Consider the following 20,752-nt stretch of genomic DNA (forward strand, 5'->3'; position numbering starts at 1 on the left):
AAAGCTAACAGGTATGATGAATTTCTCTATTCTATTAGAATCATTAGGTTGGGATAGACCTTTAAGATTACTGAGTCCAGGTGTTAACCTAACACTGCCAAGTCCATCACGAAACCATGTCCCTAGAGTGAGAAAAGCTACGGTTGCTTTAGGCTCTTCTGTCCTTATTCACTCATAACGTTTACAAAACATCACAGAATGTATTGTTCAAACATTTTCAAAGCTTAGATTCACCTTAAAAATCCTCCTCTGCTGCTGAAAATTTGAAGTAGGGAGCGAATACTCATAAAGGCATTTAAAACCCCCTTTAAATGGAACAGATTTTTTATTTTGAGCAAAGACAAAGAAAGAATATATTTCTATAGAATTCAAATCTTTTGGCCCAAATTAAATTGACATCTCCTCCTCAGAAAGATTTTGCATGTAGAGAAAAATTCTCTAATATCTCAGTGGAAAAGGCATCTAAGCAATTAATCTATGAAGAACATCAACTCTATCGTTATGTGACTGTTGGGAAAAAAAGTGAATTTTCTTGACAGCAAGGAAAAATGATAGGATTATTCACAAAGGAACTAAAATACTGGGTTTTTTCTCTAAATAAGCCTGTCAGTGGGGAAAAAAAAAAAAAGAAAAAAAAAAAAGAATATAGCTAAATATCACAAAGGAAGCTTTTCTAGAATAAAAGACTGCAGACATATCACTCTTCCTTCCCAAACGCAGACCTAAAAAATCAACAATAGATCTAGTTTCTCCATAATCACATGATAGCAGAAAACTCATTTAAATAGTACATCAGGTAGCATATTCAGGTATTTTAAATTTTGGACTTACAGATAATAAGTAAATATATAAATATATGCTGACCAATACCACTTTTATTCTGACCCAGTTAACTCCACAGTTCTGAGGAACTAAAGCAAACAGTGTAAATAGATCAATGAAATACATACCTGTCTATGACGAGATCTAAATTCTGGTATCAACACAGAAATGTAAATTTCTGTTGAATTAATACACGTTACTTTACATAACAAAAGTACTTGAAAACACTGCTAATTATTCTTGAGAGCCTGGGGCTCTTACCCAAAGAAATTATTACAATGTCATTTTCATTTTTATCTTCGTGGGGATTGTCTATCAGACAATAGACATTTAGCAAGCTTATTCTTCTAAAATATATTTTCTAATTACTGTTTATAAAGTTTCTTAACATTCTGTTCTCTCAAGAGCACCAAATAGCTGTTTAGAGGTTTGGATGTCTAGGAAGGAAAGACAGCATTTAAAATCATTTATGGTAAGGCATCAAACAACAGTCAGAAGCACTGAGTTTGTAAAACGTGTAAGCAGTATTTGCTGTAAGTTAGGTAATACGTTTTACAGATTTAAACAGGGTTAGATCTGGTCTCATCACAGTTGAAGGGAAAACTGCCTTGATGTCAGTAGAGAAATGTTGCCCTCTTTATATCCCTAACCTATATTATTAAAATATATAAATATATAAAACATAATATAGGATATAAATCCCTATATTATTAAAAATAATGAGCTCTAAAGATGTAAGAAAGTGTTAGCCTCTTGTGCTCAAGGATATTGTACTTAATGTGCAGGGCAAAAATTGTAGTTCCATAAAAATGAAGTTATGTCCTTGGTTTTATCAGAAGTACAGGTGTCTTGTGTGATCTGAGGTGATCAACATTATCCAGGGGATGGCAGATATGTCATCAGACCTTTAGGAGGCATATGCTTTTCTATAACATTATCTAAAGGCCAAGCAAGACAAACCCCAGGGCCAAAACAGTATCAAGTACCTAGATGAGTGTTAATGAATCCCACCATTGCAGAGGGCAGGGATTCAGACCCAAATTACAACATCTGAATGTCAGCGTCTACAGGTGTCTTAACACCCTCCACCATCACTTAAAATTGGGAACAGGATTTAGAAAACTAAACAGAAGTGTCTAATGTCATCTGAGATTACTTAAGACACACAGCCTGACTTCCTAAAAAGGTGAAGCTTTCATAGGTCCCATTTTATTTCTGTCAGCCTTTTGCACATCTCAGACAAAGGCACCTCAAACAGTGCTGGATGCCCATTCGTAAGCAACTGAATCACACTAATAGTGAATACTAACAGTAGAGCCCAGAAAAAAGATTCAGTTCACTCTGATACAAACATTAACTGGTTGATCAGCTGAATTAGCTTCTCTGTTTCACTGACTTCAGGAAACATACTTATTAATATATAGGATACATGTACAGCATATTTGAACACCTAAATTTAAGTACTGTTTTCTCAAACCGAATCCCTTTCCAAATCTAACCTTACAGCTTGCACAGTTGCTGGAAAATTTACTTCATGCAAATCTCCCTGCACAAATCTCACCATCAGGATGTATACCAGTAAACAGACTCAACATTCTCACATTGAGTATTTTGAGATCCTTGTTTCCCAAGTGTTAAATAATTTGCAAAGCATGGAAATTATGACAGCGCACATGTGTCAGTGTCATGAACACCTTTAAATCTGTGTTTGTTTGTAACGATGTAATGCATGAAATTCCAAAATAAGATTAACAGAGCACAATACCTAGTTATCCATAACACTCCTTACTAACATCCAGTTTTATTCACTGAGTATTAATACTTCAATACAATAAGGCACAGTACTTTGAGAAAATCGTCATAAGTTAGTCAAGTCCTCCTGAGACTATGTCAGCAATCCACACACACATCTACATATCTTTCAGAATCAGGCACTAAGGATTTCAAATTGAGCAAAAAATTAAATCAATCCTTCATTTCTTTCTGCCCCTCCTCCATTTTTCATTCTGTAAAGTCAAAGAAATACACCAAATTACCAACTGGTGCATGCCATCCATGCTCATAAACAGCTTCTATCATCTTGGATTACAGAACAGACATCACATTCTATCAAAAATTGCTTAACCTCAGCCAACTTCAATCTCTTGGCAGTAGCCAAAGGAAAAGTCTATTAAAATGAAATCTTCCACTGCACTTTTCCCTACTGTACTTTTACCAGGTTTGGGTTTTTTTTCAATTCTAATTTTAGAAGTCCCACCACTGTGGATTTTAAAACTTGACAAAACTCCAGCAAATATACAATAGTTAGCAATCCTGCACTGGCAGAGAAATTGGCTCTTGATAAATCTTTCCATCTCTAATATCTCTGATTCTATGGTTCAATAATGACTAATGATTTTCCTTGCCTGCTGGCAATAGTCTGTATGAAGACAAGTTGACAGGAAAGAAAACTAAAAAAATATGATGAAAACAGGAGATAAGAAAGAAAGAAGCAAGAAAAAAAGTAAGGAGGAAAGTTGAAAGAAGGAAGGTCATAATGTGAAATTATAGTACAGCAACCCTGAAAAAGATCCAGTTTCCATTTCTACCATACCTAAGATGTCAGCATAGCAAGTCTCTTTATTTCCCCAGTGCCTCATCCTCACACTACTACGTTTTTAACATCCAGGGATACGTGAGCAGCATGTCTGCCTATTAGTGGTGTCTAATAAAAAACATTAATACCTGGAGCAACAAAAGGCCAATCTTTTACTGTATTTCATAAAAATCCACAAATATTCAAACAAAAAAGAAGCAGCTTAGATACTGTGATGACAAGGCAGTATGAATGTTTCTGGAACAATTTACTTACTAAACAGCACATTCATTCAAAAAAAGAGCAGTTTTTAATTTTACATTTTACAACATTTACAATCTGATCCAAAATCCATTTTACTTGTTAAGAATTTCACATTTATTTAAATACATTCTGAGCAGACTATCTGTGTTTGTACTGGGGTAACAAAAATTATTCAAACTTTAACTCTGAAAGAGAATGTGATACTCTCTATCTTCAGTCATCTAATGACATTCTTCACGTAACCCTACTGATAACGTTCTCTACCAAGTTTTGGAACTTATACTTCAAAAAAAGTCAACAAAACTAAATTAACCAGTGTTTGAAGTGTTGTAGACATGCTTTTCACCTTTTTTGATCTGGTATTTGTCACTTTTAACATATTCACTACTTGAATGACTACACAGATGATCAAATTGAAATGCTGTATTTACATTTTATTATATCCCTCTACTACTTATTATGAAAAATGTTAAATAGTTCTGAGACAAGTGAGTGATGAAGACATATTACTGGCTCTTTTACATCATTTCTATTGATCTTGACAAGTACTGGAAAAGGTAGCAAACATTCTTCAATGATTCCACTTCATATTTGTAAAAGAAAGGTTACAAAGATGAGTAAGCTACGTGATCGATATGAAGACTCATGATGCAACTGGACACAAAACTCAGATCTCCATACCCACGTGCCACAGTCACTTACATCACTTCCTTTTCCAAACATGTTTAAAAAACATGCAATGAAGAAAGAGATAATAAAGACCTTACCAAAGCTGACATTCCATGTACAAGTAATGAAGGACAGAAGTATCAGAATCCAGCACTTTATAATCAATGAGGAAAACAAAAGAATGGAACACAGTCCTAGATTCTGTTTGCTCATGGTTTGGGGCTTTTTTATGTATATAATTTTATTTTTTCAAATATACAGAAGTAATTAGGAAAGAAAAAAAAAAAAAAAGCCCCACTCACCAAAACTAAAATCATGCTGTATAGTTGGCACTATAAAACTATTACTTGTAGTAATAATAACAGATTTTATTGTATGGAAGACAGATCATTTATTCTACATGCAATTAACTGTATTATTACTATTCTGTACAGTGTGTAAACCATGAAATGTAGACAAACACAATCTGCCAATTTCTTTGCAAAGACAGTGGGTCAAAGTAATATCCTAGAAGAGCATCACACAACCAGTCTGAAGTAAGAAAAAAATATATGACAGGATCATCACCTTCAGACCCGGAGGCAATACAAAACAGGAAGCAATTTCCTCTTTGGTGCATGTTGCAAATGCCCACTGATACATTTAAAGGAAGTATCTTTCTATCCATTGAAAGCAATGCTTGGTTTCTTCTTTTGCAATCTGTGTTTTAAAGAAATTGATGTTTCCATGTGCCTTTCAGCTGGTAATTTTCTGACAAGATAAGTCTCTCCCTTGCCAACCTGTATTTCACACTTGTAAGTGAAATTTGACTATATATCAGCAAAAATGAACAGGACCAATGAAATAAAATGGCTGTTTCTCTACAAGATCAGGAGGAAAAAATTAAAAGACCAGATTTTCTGAGGTTAGCATTTCTTTTCAAAATATCTATATAACTGTGAAACCAGTTTCATAGAAGATTAAAATGCACAACAGTATCTTCATGTATTACAGACATGACATGTGAGAAGGAAAAGCTTACGAAAAATCGAAGTAGATTTGTCTCACAGCAGTTACTTTGTCCCCCATAATCGTGGCATGGTATGAAGAGTACTGCTGAGTTAATACAACCAGAATCTCAAAGCTGAGGGAATCAGTCAGAGGGACATTCTTCCCCAAAACTCTGAGCTGTCCAGTACTGAGGCAAAACCACTGCTACCAAAAGGCAGCAGCAGAGACAAATCTACTTCCACCCTGGCCCTACAGTGACAGACGCTCTTTTAAGATGCAGCTATAACAAATTTGTTCCAATATTCCTCCCAACAATGCAGAGGCATCTGCTATGAATGCTCCACAGTACAACTGTCCCATTCCACACTGCTATTCCACACTGGGGTTAATTACAGTGTGATTCATAAAGAATTAATACAAAAGGCAAAATATTTTTCATCAACAGTCACAAAACAATCGTCAAATAATATGCTTTATGAATGTTTTCTCACAGTGTGATAAAAACTGCTATTCTTCTACAATGAGAATGCTCCATCCTTGGCGGTGTTCAAGGCCAGGCTGGATGAGGCCTTAGGTGGTGTGGTTTAGTGGGAGGTGTTCCTGCCCATGGCTGGGGGGTTGGAACTAGATGATCTTAAGGTCCTTTCCAACCCTAACTATTCTATGATTCTATGACTTTAAAATTCTACTGTGGCTCCTTGCTTCAGCTGCATATCCCATGTCACAGCAGTTTTAATCCCAGAATTTTAAACCCCTTTCCCAATAATGGGTTCAAGTCTCATCACTTGAGAGTGGGTTGCCTAATGCCCAAACTGAAACCACAGGAGACAAGTTTTTTCATATCCTGAAGCCTTGATCCTGAAATTAACAGGAGATTTTAAGCATGACAAGAACACCTGAACAAGCCCCTAAGTCAATTATGTACTGTAATACATCGAAAGGTATGCTAGGAACATTATGATCACATCTGAAGTGGAGATTACTCCTCAACTGGTATAATCCAGCTGTTAGTAAATAGAGAAACATTGTACCAACATTTTCGGTTAATAACTAAAATTACAGAAATATTTTTTCTATGTCAGTAATTTATATGTCAATTTTAATTCAGCAAAGGAATAAACTGTTACCACGTATTTGCTCTTACTATACAGCAAAGATGCTTATAATGAATGATGATACGCAGGAACATGAATGAACAGTTGCCAGGCAACCAATAAATAAAGGTTCCAAATAGCATGACCCCTCTTTAAAGGATAAAGCTCTAATCGTAATTATTTTTCAAATCCATTTCAGTGCCAACTAAAACCATGTTTGCAGAACTAATCCTGGTCTTCCTCATACAAAATGAAACCAAATCTGTCATTTGACATATCACAGATAACAAATTAAACAGACTTCACCTGCTCCTTCAGATTATGGTCAATAACGTAGTTTGAGGATAGTGAACAGGTCAGACATTTGAGTGGAATCAGAGAGGTGAGAAGAACTAAGCAATTTAAATAGATAATTAAAATATTTTTTTTTAAATTACATTGTTAAAGATCTTCAAAAAGCATTAACCCAAAGTCCTCCAGTGTTGAACCCCACAGTAAAGAATGAGACAGACTAAAATACTGAAAACAGGTACAGTTTGAAATGTTTTCTATATAATACTGCATTCTAGCTTATAAACTCTTACAACTGTCTTGATGAGTGCATAAGAAGAGCTGAGGTGCCTAGAGCAAGCACTGACCTTTTAGATGGATTCAAATAAAACTGACAAAGACCAGCATAAATCTTAAACCAGCTAAAGAACACAATATATCCACTCTGAAGAAACAATGAATAGTTATGCAGTTTTACATTATGCCTTCTGAATAATAGAAGGGGGAAAACTTGCATTTGTTCAGGGGTTTTAGGTGGGCTAACAAATTGTGTATTTGTTTTAGTAAGACCTCATGTCAGAAAACATTAGGAATATCATAATTTTGGAAGTATTGCTAATTTGGGTAGATTTTCCTTCCCCTACATAAAGTGATTACATAAATCTTTTAACCATTTTATTTCTTTAGTTGAATTGAGAATCACTAAGAGGTCTGACGTTTAAACACAAAACAGGCAAAAATTTCCAATAGGACAGTAAGATGAACCACAAGTATAAACAAATATGTCTTGGTCTAACATACTACATCAATTGTGAACTCATAAGAACCGGGACCATCTTTTCAATCTGCCTTTGAACAACATACATGCAACATAACCCATAAACTTCCCTGCAACATTAGAAGCACAAAATAATTTCCTACTTTACAGTAGAAAATTGACCAACTGAAATTTTTGTAAACAGGAATTATTGTTTATATTACAGTAGAGAATGCACTCTGCCAGCTACTAGTCTCTATATGTATTTATTCCTATCAAATGAGAGCCAGTTCATTATATAGTAGTCATTCACCTTCTACAACAAGAAAGTGTTCTATTGCCTGTCAAACAGACATGTAACTTTCCATTATTTTCCTTATCTAGATGTATCTACTCACTAGAAGCTTTTACAGGAGGTTTTCTATGTATCTGAATTTCCTCAAAAACAAATAGGAAATATACCACATTATATCTGTATTTTTATTGACCAGTATTTCACCCACTAACCACCTCCACCATCTGATTCAATAATTCCTCTCCATCCTAGTAATTTCAATTTGAAGTTCTTGTTCTAACAAAAATGCAATTCATTTAGCTGATATCTTCTATAAGAGTAAGATTCAAATTTTAAATAACTGAGAATCATGCACACTGACTACAACTAGAAACAATGCAGAAGATCATGGAAGTTCCTTTTAGTACACATGCCACTAGTTATATCAAAACCATCTTAACTGCTTCTATACAGTTTTGAGCTTGAATTTTAACAAATTATAAAAATATTGTGTTGCACTTGCAAACCTGACAATCAAGCCCACTTCTTAAAAAGTGTGTAAAGGTGATACTGGAGGACTTTTTCCCATTCCAAATGTTTATCCCCTTTCAGTTACCAGCTGAAGAATTAAACTGGTCTGGTTTGAAGCTTAAAAGACCCAAAGTCTATGGGAGAAAAGGTCATGCTTTACCATTCAGCAGGAGCTCGAGGCTAACTGTAAAGTTATTAACTATGAAAACAGTGGCGTTCACAGGCACTTACTACCATGAAGGAAACTAATGGTATTTTCCTGAAGTTCAGATTCTACCGTATTCTGATCCACAGTATGCAATTTAACTCTTCCACCTCTGAAAATGGAGAAATAACTGTATGGCCTTAAAGAGCTGCGCAATTTTCAGACCTACCCTAGGGATTCAAGTCTACATATTTAGCATTAGAAGAAGGAAAACAGCGCAACTGCCAGGTTAAGGAGAGAGATCATAAAGTATGCTTTCTCTCTAGTGTTTTCCACATCACAGATGCAGTCAATGAAGCTAGGTGCCATTCTAAAAAAATACTTCTTTGCTCAACAGGGTTTATGCAGATGCTCAATTGAGTAACAGTAGGCAGTATTAGCATCTGGAGATTAATGTTATTCCAGATGCATGCGAATCCTGTCTTCCAGACAAGGTATTCTTGTTTCAGTAACCATTTTTCCTTAAACACAAGAGTGACATCATTTTGCAATTTCTTTTATATTGAATATTTCATAATAAATATACACATACACATAAACATGTACATAATTAAACAGGTAACATTAGAATATAAACTCACAGGATGATACCAGTTCAAACAGTACAATATTATTGGCTTTAGGAAAACATGAATGTGTAAGTATAGTCTATATTGATGATACCTGTGAAAGACCATATGTAGACACTCCAAATAACATAGAATCATAGAACAGTTAGGGTTGGAAAGGACCTTAAGATCATCTAGTTCCAACCCCCCTGCCATGGGCAGGGACACCCCACACTAAACCATGTCACTCAAGGCCTCATCCAACCTGGCCTTGAACACTGCCAAGGATGGAGCATTCACAACCTCCCTGGGCAACATCTTCCAATGCCTCACCACCCTCTCAGGAAAGAACTTCTTCCTCATATCCAGTCTAAACTTCCCCTGTTTAAGATTAAACCCATTACCCCTTGTCCTATCACTACAGTCCCTAATGAAGAGTCCCTCCCCAGCATCCTTATAGGCCCCCTTCAGATACTGGAAGGCTGCTCTGAGGTCTCCACGCAGCCTTCTCTTCTCCAGGCTCAACAGCCCCAACTTTCTCAGCCTATCTTCATACGGGAGGTGCTCCAGTCCCCTGATCATCCTCATGGCCCTCCTCTGGACTTGTTCCAACAGTTCCATGTCCTTTGTATGTTGGGGACACCAGAACTGCACACAATACTCCAAGTGAGGTCTCCCGAGAGCAGAGTAGAGGGGCAGGATCATCTCCTTCGACCTGCTGGTCACGCTCCTCTTGATGCAGCCCAGGATACGGTAGGCTTTCTGGGCTGCGAGCGCACACTGAAGCCGGCTCATGCTCACTTTCTCATCGACCAACACCCCCAAGTCCTTCTCCACAGGGCTGCTCTGAATCTCTTCTATGCCCAACCTGTAGCTGTGCCTGGGATTGCTCCAACCCAGGTGTAGGACCTTGCACTTGGCATGGTTAAACTTCATCAGGTTGGCATCAGCCCACCTCACAAGCGTGTCAAGGTCTCTCTGGATACCATCCCTTCCCTCCAGCATAACAACTGAATCACACAGCTTGGTGTCATCAGCAAACTTGCTGAGGGCGCACTCAATCCCACTGTCCATGTCACTAACAAAGATGTTGAACAAAACCGGTCCCAACACCAATCCCTGAGGGACACCACTCGTTACCAGTCTCCAGGTAGACATTGAGCCATTGACCACAACTCTTTGCATGTGGCCATCCAGCCAGTTCCTTATACACTGAGTGGTCCACCCATCAAATTGATGTCTCTCCAATTTAGAGACAAGGATGTCATGTGGGACAGTGTCGAACGCTCTGCACAAGTCCAGGTAGATGACGTCAACTGCTCTGCCCCTGTCCATCAGTTTCGTAGCCCCATCATAGAAGGCCACCAAATTGGTCAGGCAGGATTCCCCCTTAGTGAAGCCATGATGGCTGTCACCAAGCACCTCCTTGTTTTTCATGTGCCTTAGCATGCCTTCCAGGAGAATCTGCTCCAAGAGTTTGCCAGGCACAGAGGTGAGACTGACTGGTCCATAGTCCCCTGGGTCATCCATTTTCCCCTTCTTAAAAATGGGGGTTGTATTTCCCTTTTTCCAGTCATCGGGAATTTCACCTGACTGCCATGATTTTTCAAATGTGATGGCCAGTGGCTTAGCAACTTCATTCGCCAGCTAAACGTACAAAGGAGTTACCTTTGAGCAACAGAAGATAGGGGAGGGCGGGAAGGGAAAGCTGGCTGTTCTATTACCTTCTGTGTTTTTTGTTTATTTTTCCAATTTTACATTTAAAATGTTCTTTTAACAACTGTTATTCTATCCACTATCTCATTCATGTCTACCTTCCTCTGCAAGTGTACATAAATAGCTGAAAATAGTAGAGAAACTCTACACTGATGGACTAATTCTTCTGTTAGGGCACTTAGTATAGTTATCGTTTTGGACCAGTAGTTCAGCACTGAAAAGACGGAGCTAGCAGTGTAGTCCTTAGCTTTTCTCATGATGTCAGAAACAAAGTCTCACAAAAATGCCACTGGCAATCACTGGACTTTGAAAATTAATGCTAAAATCTTCCAACACATAAGACTATGTGAACCCTAAGCCTTATCATGATTAAAATATCAGTTTACAATCATCTGTCATACAGCTTTACCATAAAGCTCTCACTGACTCAAGAGTGCAAGCGTGCCCCTCCAGAGTCTTGTACTCCAATATCCGAATTCTACACAACTATGTCTATACATGAAATACTACATACATGAATACATTTCTGGATTGACAATTTGGCTAGCATTGGAAGCTTAAAGACTTCATCCATGAAAATGTATGGTTAAAAGAAATTTCACAGTGGGCAACCAAACTACAAGGAACAATAATGTTCACACAAGCTTGTAAACTTCAGCTTTCTGTTTTCTTTTAAAAGATAACATTATTATTTAGTATATTTGAGCTATAGTAGTACCTGCTAAGAACTGCCCTGGCTCACAGCCTAACAAACCCACACTGAAACAAACAAAACAAAACAAAACATCATATGCTATTGCACACATTTTGTCTATCGGTCAGAAATGTGGATTAAATGAGACAGAACAACAAAAGGAAATAAATGATCTCCACATTTTCTAATGTTCAACGGCTATTATCTGGACTTTGTTTAGAGACAGTAAGAAATGAAAAAAAAAAAAGGAAAAAAAACCCCATTGCTTTCTAATCACCCTAAGCATTTTTCAGTAAGATTTCATTCAACTGTATGTACACTACTTCTCTCCTGAACCTTACGTTACATATTCTTATTTTTATAAGAAATACTTGTCATATTTTCACAATTTACTATTAAGTACAACCGGTTTATGCACTTGTGCTGACATGGAGGATTGTACAGCACAATACATGCATGCTGTTGCCAAGTCTTTTGCCTCAAATTTCCCATGCTTTTAGCCTTTGCTGTTCCCAGTGAAAAGAAAGTTGAATTTTCAGTGCTATTCAAACAACGTGAACATGGCAATGGCTGTTCTGGGGCAGATCTTAGGTCTATGTAGCCCAGGACCATGTCACTGAGAGTTGTCAAAGGCCCAGGGTGAAGTTTCATATTAGGAAAACTTAAATACCAGAGTAACTCCCTGAAACTCTTATAGCTCCCAGCAATCTGTGGCTCAGAGTTAAATATGAAAAGAGACTAGGAGCACTGACATATGATAACACATTTTGTTTCTGAAGGGCTGAGATGAAGAACAGGAGATCGCCTATTTCAAAAGGAAGATATATGCGCTCTCATCACATATACATGCTACTTCATTCCACCCAGCAGTGTTTCTTGCTCCCGATACTGCATTTGCCCTCAAAATGTACTGTTTTCCATATGGAAGAGGTGGCAAAAAGGAAAGTGTTTCCCTTCTTTTCTCATAAAACCTCCTTCTGACTGGAGTTGGCCTCCTGTTCATGTTCCACTTGACTAAACCAATCTTTTTCTCCTCCCACACTAGCTCCATCTGCCGCCCGTCTCTCCAGCAGAGCCAGATGCCAGCAAAGCAGACTACTGTGGGAGGAGAAAGCTCTGTCGCTGGAATTTCTTCCCTATACCCTGCAGGGGGCCAGCCTATGAAGCCTGGAGAAGATACAGAGAGCAACTTCCTCTCTTCCATACTGTCTTCTTCTGCTCATCGGTAAAGAAGGCAGCTGAGGACATGAGCAAAAGAAGGATAAAACTTCAACGTGCATGCTGAAATTTGTGACTTTAATATTTACATAGCAAAAGTCTCACAACTGTACTCTGGACCTGAGCACAGTACACACCACATAAACACGCAAGAAGACACGAGTCCTGCCCCAAAGAGCTTACAATCAAAAAGAAGCAGAGATGCACACTGGTCATAAGGAACAAACCAACTAGAAAGTAGATGACAGAGAAAGAAAGACTAGGACTTAAAACGGGAAAGACCTTAATGATGGAGAGTAAAAAGACAACACTTTCTGAAGAAATACAAGTCAAAAAGACAAGCCATGTATGTGTGTTGTTAGGCTGAGATGAGGATTGCATGTGGCAAGGGAAACTGTAAAGAGGGAAAGACTTGAATGAAAGTGGTCATGAGGAAAGAAAAAGTGGAGGGGTTTTATGCATTTGAGGTCATCTTGCGTGACTCAGAGGGGGAAGAAGTACAGGTAAAAAATTCAAAGAAGGAAACAGTCTAGGAACAGAGGATCATCTGCAGTAGTGATCCTGACAGAGACAGTAGCAAAAATGAGTGTCAGTGAGTGAGAACAAGAGCTCATATGAAACAAGCAAGTGTGCGTATGTGCGAGACAGAGAAAAACACACAGGCTTTATTCTCTGGAAGAATTGTGGGAACCCAGGGGATGAAAGAAACTAGAAACAAAAACGAGGGCAATGGACGGGGGCAGCATGAAGTTTGGAGTGGCGCTGGCAGGATGGAAGAAAGTGAAGGCACACAGGGATTTAAGAGAAAAACAGAAGTTGAAAGAGCCCATATTAAATTAAAAAGAGACACATGACAAGAAAGATGAAGAAGTCAAACAGACAGGGAAAGGAAGAGGGAAATACATCACGTTGAAACAGATTAAGAAACGGGGCTCATAGCAGAACGAATGAGGTGACATGAGAAAGAAAAAGAAAGGAAGAATATATGCAAAGATGATACAGTCAGTAAAGGAACCTCAGTTAACAAAAAGCACTACGTAAAAACCCCAGACGGAAAAACTGGGAGTGTACAGAAGAGTGACGGGAAGTGGATGCTCACTGAATTCTCAGTATCACTGTAAACTCGTAGGGTTTGCCCCATCTAGGTATCCCGACATTTTATTATCTTTTTCACTTCGAAAAATGCTGTTTCCTGGTCCTCCACACCCTCCAACTTTTGTGCTGTAGTTGCACCTTTATGCCGTGGCAACTTTTTTTGCTACCTTTGAATAGGAAAAAGATGTTACCTTGTCAAATACTTTACCACAAAGAAAAGTGCCAAAATCTTAAGTTTCCTTCCTCTTGTTCCCATAAGGCTTTCATTCATTCTTCATTAAAAAAGGAGAACTCAGCAATACAGTGTTCTCTTAAGCCCAAGATATTCACAGTCTTCCCTGAGATACATCTTTCTCCCCAAGAGTCCCCGTACCCAAGGCGAGGGTCTCCCCTCTGCGCTGGGCGGGCGATGGCAGCGCGGCTGCAGAGGCTGCGCCCGGCGCCCAGCTCAGCGCTTTGTGAGGCCGCGGACATTGGGATCTCCGGCCGAAACGCATCCACCGGGCGGGGAACTCAGGGAGCGGAGCTAGCTATCGGCTGCTGGAAAGAAAGGACCACAGACGTCTGCCCTGACTGCTGGAAGACATGGCTGGCTATTTCATTTCATTTAAGGGATGTAAGAAAAGGGAAGGGGGAACGGGAGAGGGGGAGCACACACGCTCGCACACGCATACGGCTGATCTTACCTCCACATTGAAATACTGCTCCGCTTTGCACACTGTAGCACATAAAATCCAAAGGAAGGTTTGCAAGAAAAACACCCTGGACTGAGACACGAAATCCAGCCGGCTTCCAGTGCTGGATGCGAGTACGATCATAGTGAACTGTGCTTCAGCGGGTGGAAGATCTCTCTTTCTCTCACCTTGCCTTAAACAAACACACAAACAAACCAACCCCCGGCCGTGTCGGTGAAGAGCCCGTAGCGCAGGTTCACCCACAGCAGGGGAGGAGGAGGAGGAGCAGACACTTCACAGCGGCGGCAGCGGCAGGGTCAGCTCTCGCTCATCCTCACCACCAGTCCCGTAAAGAGAGAATGTGGCGTCCGAGTGCAGCCGCAGCTCCTGCACGACTCCCCTCTGCCCAGCAGCAGCAACCGCTTCCCCGTGTCCTCCCTTCTCTCCCGCCTCCTCCTCCTCCTCTTCTCCCTCCTCCTTCTATCTCCTCCCCCTCCCGGGGAAGGCCGGCCTCGCGGCGCGGCGCGGCTCGGCGCGGCTCGGCACACTGCCTTGCCTTGCTTTGCCTGGCCTAGCCTGGCCTGGCCCGGCCCGGCCCGGCCCGGCCTAACCTAGTCTAGGCTAGCCTTTCGTCGCCTCGCCTCACATCGCCCCCCGCCGCTCCCCTCCACTCCAGAATGTTCAGCCGAAATCTACATGGCCCCGCCTAGCAGGCGTTTTACAGGCAGCGGGTCCGCCAGGCAGCCCTGCCGCTCCGCCGCCGTGCGGCCGCGTTCGCCCCGCAGCCAGGCTGCTGCCAGCGCGCTGCCGCCGAGAACGGCTGTTGCGGGGAGGCAGTGTGGGAGGCGCGCTCGGCCTTTCCTTACACGAGCGTACCGTAGCAGCCGTGCAAGTGCCCGGCCTGCTGGCAAGGCGGCCCGCCCCTCCGCTCCTCACGAAGAGGAGCCCGGATCCCTCCCAGCGCGGTCATAGAGCTGCGTGTCACCAGCGGGCTTCCCCGCCCGCCCTGTGCGCAGCCTGCTCCTCGTTCAGCTTCGGCTCCCCCCCCTACCGCCACCGGGTGCGGCCCGGCTGCCTGTCCGCGCCCCTGTCCGCGGCGCCTCGGTAGCTCACTCTGCGCGCACAGAGACGGACTGCGGCGGAGGAGCTGGCAGAGCGAGCAGAACACTGAGGTCATAAAATCTTAGAATCAACGAGGTTGGAAAAGACTTTTAAGATCAAGTCCAGCCGTTAGTTACCTCAGGACTCCCAGGTCCACCACGAAACCATGTCACTGAGGGCCTCATCTATACGTTTTTGAATACTTCCAGGGACGGTGACTCCACCACTGCCCTGGGAAGCCTGTTCCAATACCTGACCACCCTGTAAATGAAGATTTTTTCCTAATAGCCAACCTAAACCTCCCCTGGCGCAGCTTGAGGCCGTTTCGTCTTGCGCAGTCACTTGTTACTTGGGAGAAGAGACTGATCCCCACCTCGGTAGAACCGCCTTTCAGGCAGTTGTAAAGGAGGTTGGATGGTAGCTGAGGCGGATTGCAGTGAGCATCTGAAGTGCAGGGGACGGATGATCATGAAGTCCAGAGGGCGTGCTGAGGCCATTTGTTCGTTTTGCAGCTCAGAAGAAAACCCTGAATCGCTGCTGACAGAGATCACAGAAATCGTGGTAGTGTAATTAACAATGACATAAACAAACTGAGCAAAATCTGGCCATTGTGTTGATTGAAAATCTACTTTAATGCGCCCAAATACGTGGTCGTGTATTTAAGGGAACTAACAAACTTTGTGCTGTATGTTGTGCAGGGCAGATAAACCACTCTTGCAGAGATTTTATGGTTAATGTGGCATTTTGTGCAGCCCTTTGATATGTTATCCAGTCTAAGGAATGTGGTGTGATACACATTAATGAGGCAAGTTATCACAATAATGCATCCTGGGAAAACTGGGGGGGGGGGGGGGGGGACAAACTTACAGAAAACAGAAGCAATTTCAAAATTCCAATATTCAAAAAATTATCTCATTTTACATGTTTGGTTATTAAGAAAAAAAAAAAAAAAAAGGGCAAAAGATACTGATCATGATGCAGAACAGCCTGGGAGTAGAAGGTACAGCCAACAGCTGAAATCTGCTTACTCCAATAGTTGAGGTCAATGGCCATGCAGATTAGATGTATAAAATTTTCATAACACACAGTAGCAGGACATGGGAATGTGGTAGGTTCTGCATCATTTGATATAAGAGTAATGAAGAAGTCATATTCTGCCTAATCAAAAGCAATGCTATTTAAACAGAATTCCTTATGTGATACGCTTTTTCGATGTTAACTGCTTGATCTTATAGGCATTTTCTGTTCTGCAGATTGTTAGTGATGTGAATGATGAAATCGTGAAATACAGAGCTGGCAGCAAGCTAGAAAGACCTCTTGCCACTTTGGTAGCCACTGTCGGAAGTCAAAATGTTTTTAACAAATTAAAGAAACGTCTTGGAACCATCAGGAGGAAACCTAATACTGACAAATGCAAATCACATTTGGGAAGAAGAATCAAAAGGATACTAGTAAAACAGCAGTACTTCAGAAGGGAATCTGGAGGCTGTAATTAATAAAGTAAATACAAGTCAGCAATGTGCTACCATTAAAAAGACAAGGCATTGGGGAGTGTATTAATAGGTGTGCAGTACTCCTGACAGGACAAATTATTTTTCTGCTAGGATTGATGAAGCCAGCTGTGTTAAGCCTCAAACTAAGGACAGTCCAGAGGAAAATAACAAAATACTAAAACTTGTAGAAACTAAGATGTGTAAAAGTTGAAAGAATACTATCTATTTGTCCAGAGAAGACTGGGAATAAATTATTTCTTTGTATGGAAAGTGTTACTGTGAAAAGGACAAGGATATTTCGTTGTTTCTGGATCTGGGATGGAGGAAAAATTGAATCAACTAAATTATTCAGGAAGTTCAGATTCAGTGTTAGACAAAACTTTCTAAAATGTGGTAGTAGCATGTGGAACAAAATACCTTATGGGAGTGTGGAATCTCTTCCAAGGTTTAATAGGCAAGAATATTACAGCTGTCCTCCCTCCATTCCTAAACTAGTGTCTCTAGTAAACATTTTTGTTTCTAGTATATCAGTAATTTATTTCCTTAAGCACTATAACTGGTGTAAAAGAAACACTAACCCACTTCATACCATCCCTTTTGCTTTTTCTCTTCTCCTAAGTGACCTCCTCTGTGTTTGCACTCTCAGCAAGCACTAGCTCTGTTTTTGCTTGTGCATTTTGTAGGCTCTGACATTAGTGTAATACCCAGAAATGGAAATGGAAGTGGAAATAGATGTGTTACTGTAACTGGAATTTCATTAATCTTCACTGTCAGGACAATAAATAGCTATGGTTATTTATTATGAAGAGCACAGGGCCAAATACAGCTGTTTCCTTCCTTTGCACTGTATCCATTAGAATCAAAAAGAAGAAAAGCAATGGTATCAATAGAATGGTGGAGAACAAAATCACCTGAGTATTTGTAAGCATATTTGAGGAAGAGAGAGAGAGACAACACGAGTAAATATATCAATCAGGAAAGAGAGTAGCAGTGTGTGAATATAAGTGCCGAAGGAAGAGGCAAGACATATGACGGACAGAGATCTTTGAAGAGAAAAATGTGACTCAGGAATGTTTGTGTGAGGGAAGAAGTATGGCTTTGAATATTTATGAGTAAGATGTGGGTGGGAACATGCAGGAGTAGGGTCAGAGCCTCATGGGATATGTGAGAAAGTAAAGACAAATAGAAAATTGAGAACTCCATACAGTTATATGTGTATGGGATTATGAGAGCGATTAAAGAAAAGACAAAATAGCAGCAAAGATGAAAAGGTAAGTAAACAAGGAAGGAATTAGAAAAATGCAGTTAAAAATACATGTGAGCTATTTGTTGAAGTGTTTGAATAATTGAAGTTGTATGCTTTATAATTTCTTTCAGATTTTTATCTTTATCAAATGCCAATATGATTTTTCTTGCCTATGGCAGTTACCAGCAGTAATTAATAAGCAGTGAGCAGGTTTGTAGGGAAGCAAAACTGAAAAACTGAAATTTCCATTTAGTTCTAAAACTTTTAGCCTTTTTGAAAGGCAGGAAGAGATCTGTCTCCTGTGCTTTTAGCCAGCCCATTTACCAGCTGAGTTTCTTAGACTCTATAGAATGTATCTTTTATGGATGACTATAGTCACAGGCTTACAGTGGATGATTATTACCAGAAGCAGACGTAGATATCATTAAACATTCCCATGTCGAGCTTTGAACAGAGGGCAAAAATCTTCCATTTGCCTTTATATCAATTCTGAATAGAAATACATACAGTAACTAAAAAAATCAAATATTACAGGTTGTGCTTTCTGCATTTTGTGTTGCTTAGCTGCTGATACTACCAGCTGGTATCTTTAAAGAGAAGACATCTTCTTTGCAAGGTATAATAAACTGAAAAGATTTAGGGTAGATGTCACATATCTTACGCTACCTATTTAGTTCTAATTTGGAAAAGGTGTTCTAAAATTACCCAATGAAAGAGACTTTCATAGATGCGTCCATATGAGGTTTCACCTCAACATGAGAAGAATTTCTTTATGTTGAGGGTGGCAGAGCACTGGAACAGGCTGCCGAGGAACATTGTGGCGTCTCCCTGTCTAGGGACATTCAAAACCCACCTGGACGTGTTCCTGTGTAACCTGCCCTATGTGATCCTGCCTTGGCAGGGGGATTGGACTGGATGATATCCTGAGGTCTGTTCCAACCCCAAATATTCTGTGATTCTGTGATTTGAAGGATCCTATAGGACATGAAGGCAACAAATGACTTCAACAGTATAGGAGGGAATAGTGCGTTGAATATGTATTCCTGCCAGGCTCACACTCATATTTCCTGTGTTCAGGTATATATGATTCATTATTCACACAAGGTTCATTGGAGGCGTAAGGCTATCCAGTCAGGAAGCAGAATTGACTTATACTGCCAATGCAGTTTACTGTGTTGTCTTACAGCTCCACTAATGGCTTTACAAAGAACCTAAGTAAAGATAAATGACAGTTTAAAACCTCACACATAATTGTTGTAAGATCACAAGGAAAATTCCTTGTGATCCTACATAAAAGTGAGTAATATTTTTAGGATATTTTTGTTCATGTTTGGTTGCAATTTTTCACAGGAAGAAAGTCTAAAAATGTAAAAAAAATAAAAAATATGAACTTATAAGTTGAATTCCTAATTCATAGGGTTATAATATCTTAGAATAATTTAGACTAAATGAGACATCTGTAAGTCATCCAGCTATCTGCACAAAGCAGAGACAACTCAGGTTTACTCTGGTGCTTGTTCAAGGAGTACAAATAAAGTTAATCTAACTCAAGAGTCATTTCCTAGTCTGAAATGCAATTTCTCTGTCTCAGGGATCTATTTTGAGGGTAAAATTTCTTCTGTGAGGCATTTGTCAGGCCTTCAGTTATTTTGCTTTTTGTGGTGGCAACGCCCATTTCACCAAGTAGAGCAGGTATCTCTATCTCTTTAAGGCAGGAGAAGTGGTCAAGAGAAATAGATACCAAAAAAATTGATTCTGTAGCTGAAGACTGAGAGAAATACATTTTAAAGATAAAGAAGATACAGTGTGAATGAGAAATTGTTTCTGGAAGAAAAACATCAAGAAGTACAGAACAAGAACAAGAATAAGAAGAAAAGAATAAGAAAAGAACATAGACTTCTTTTTTTTTTTTAATAGTAACATTTTCATAAGAACATTTCTAGAAACATGAGTTCATATTGGTTTAGTGAAGAACAGATCTGGGAAATGGATGGAAGCAGCCAAATCCTTACCTATTTACTCCATGTAACTGTTAATATCAAACTTTCTCTACTTTATGACAATTTTCATGCTGCTGTTTTCTCTTGCAGTCCTGATACATTCTCTCCATGCTTTCTGATTTTTGGCTTAGTCTGCAGAGCAAGAAAGGCTCATACAAGCATCAAGTCCATCAGCAATTTTCCAACATATGTATCTAAAAGTAAAGGGTTCTTTATAGCCAAAGGCTTACAAGTGGTCCAGCCGTCATTTGGACTGTTGGTGATTATTCACTGAGTTTACAATAGTAAAAAGGAAAGCAGTCCAGTGTTTGTTGTGAGATCTTACATTGAATATTATCTCCTTCATTTTCGCAAGGTGCCCTGTGTGTAAGATTGATATTGTTAACAGCTCAGAGAAGTACACATGAAACAGAAGTAAATAATGCAAAGCATGACAGATGAGTCTGACAGATTTGAGGAGGAAGACATGAGTAGTTCTATGAGAATACAGTGGCATAGCTGAATGGCTTGAAAAGC

The 20,752-nt window shown here is 39.8% G+C and overlaps 1 protein-coding gene across 1 annotated transcript in view; it reads right to left on the minus strand.

Annotated features, from left to right (window-relative positions):
• MMP16 (matrix metallopeptidase 16) overlaps window positions 1-14,540 on the minus strand; it is a gene marked incomplete at both ends in the record, with an annotated part of 189,149 nt that extends 174,609 nt beyond the window's left edge. The window contains one exon of the mRNA XM_080612015.1: window positions 14,409-14,540. Coding sequence (XP_080468141.1) covers window positions 14,409-14,540 — 132 coding nt within the window. The remainder of the gene's footprint in view (window positions 1-14,408) is intronic.
• Window positions 14,541-20,752: the final 6,212 nt, after the last annotated feature.

The sequence above is a fragment of the Psittacula echo genome, assembly GCF_963264785.1.
Source record: "Psittacula echo genome assembly, chromosome: 2".
In the NCBI taxonomy this organism is placed as follows: domain Eukaryota; kingdom Metazoa; phylum Chordata; class Aves; order Psittaciformes; family Psittacidae; genus Psittacula; species Psittacula echo.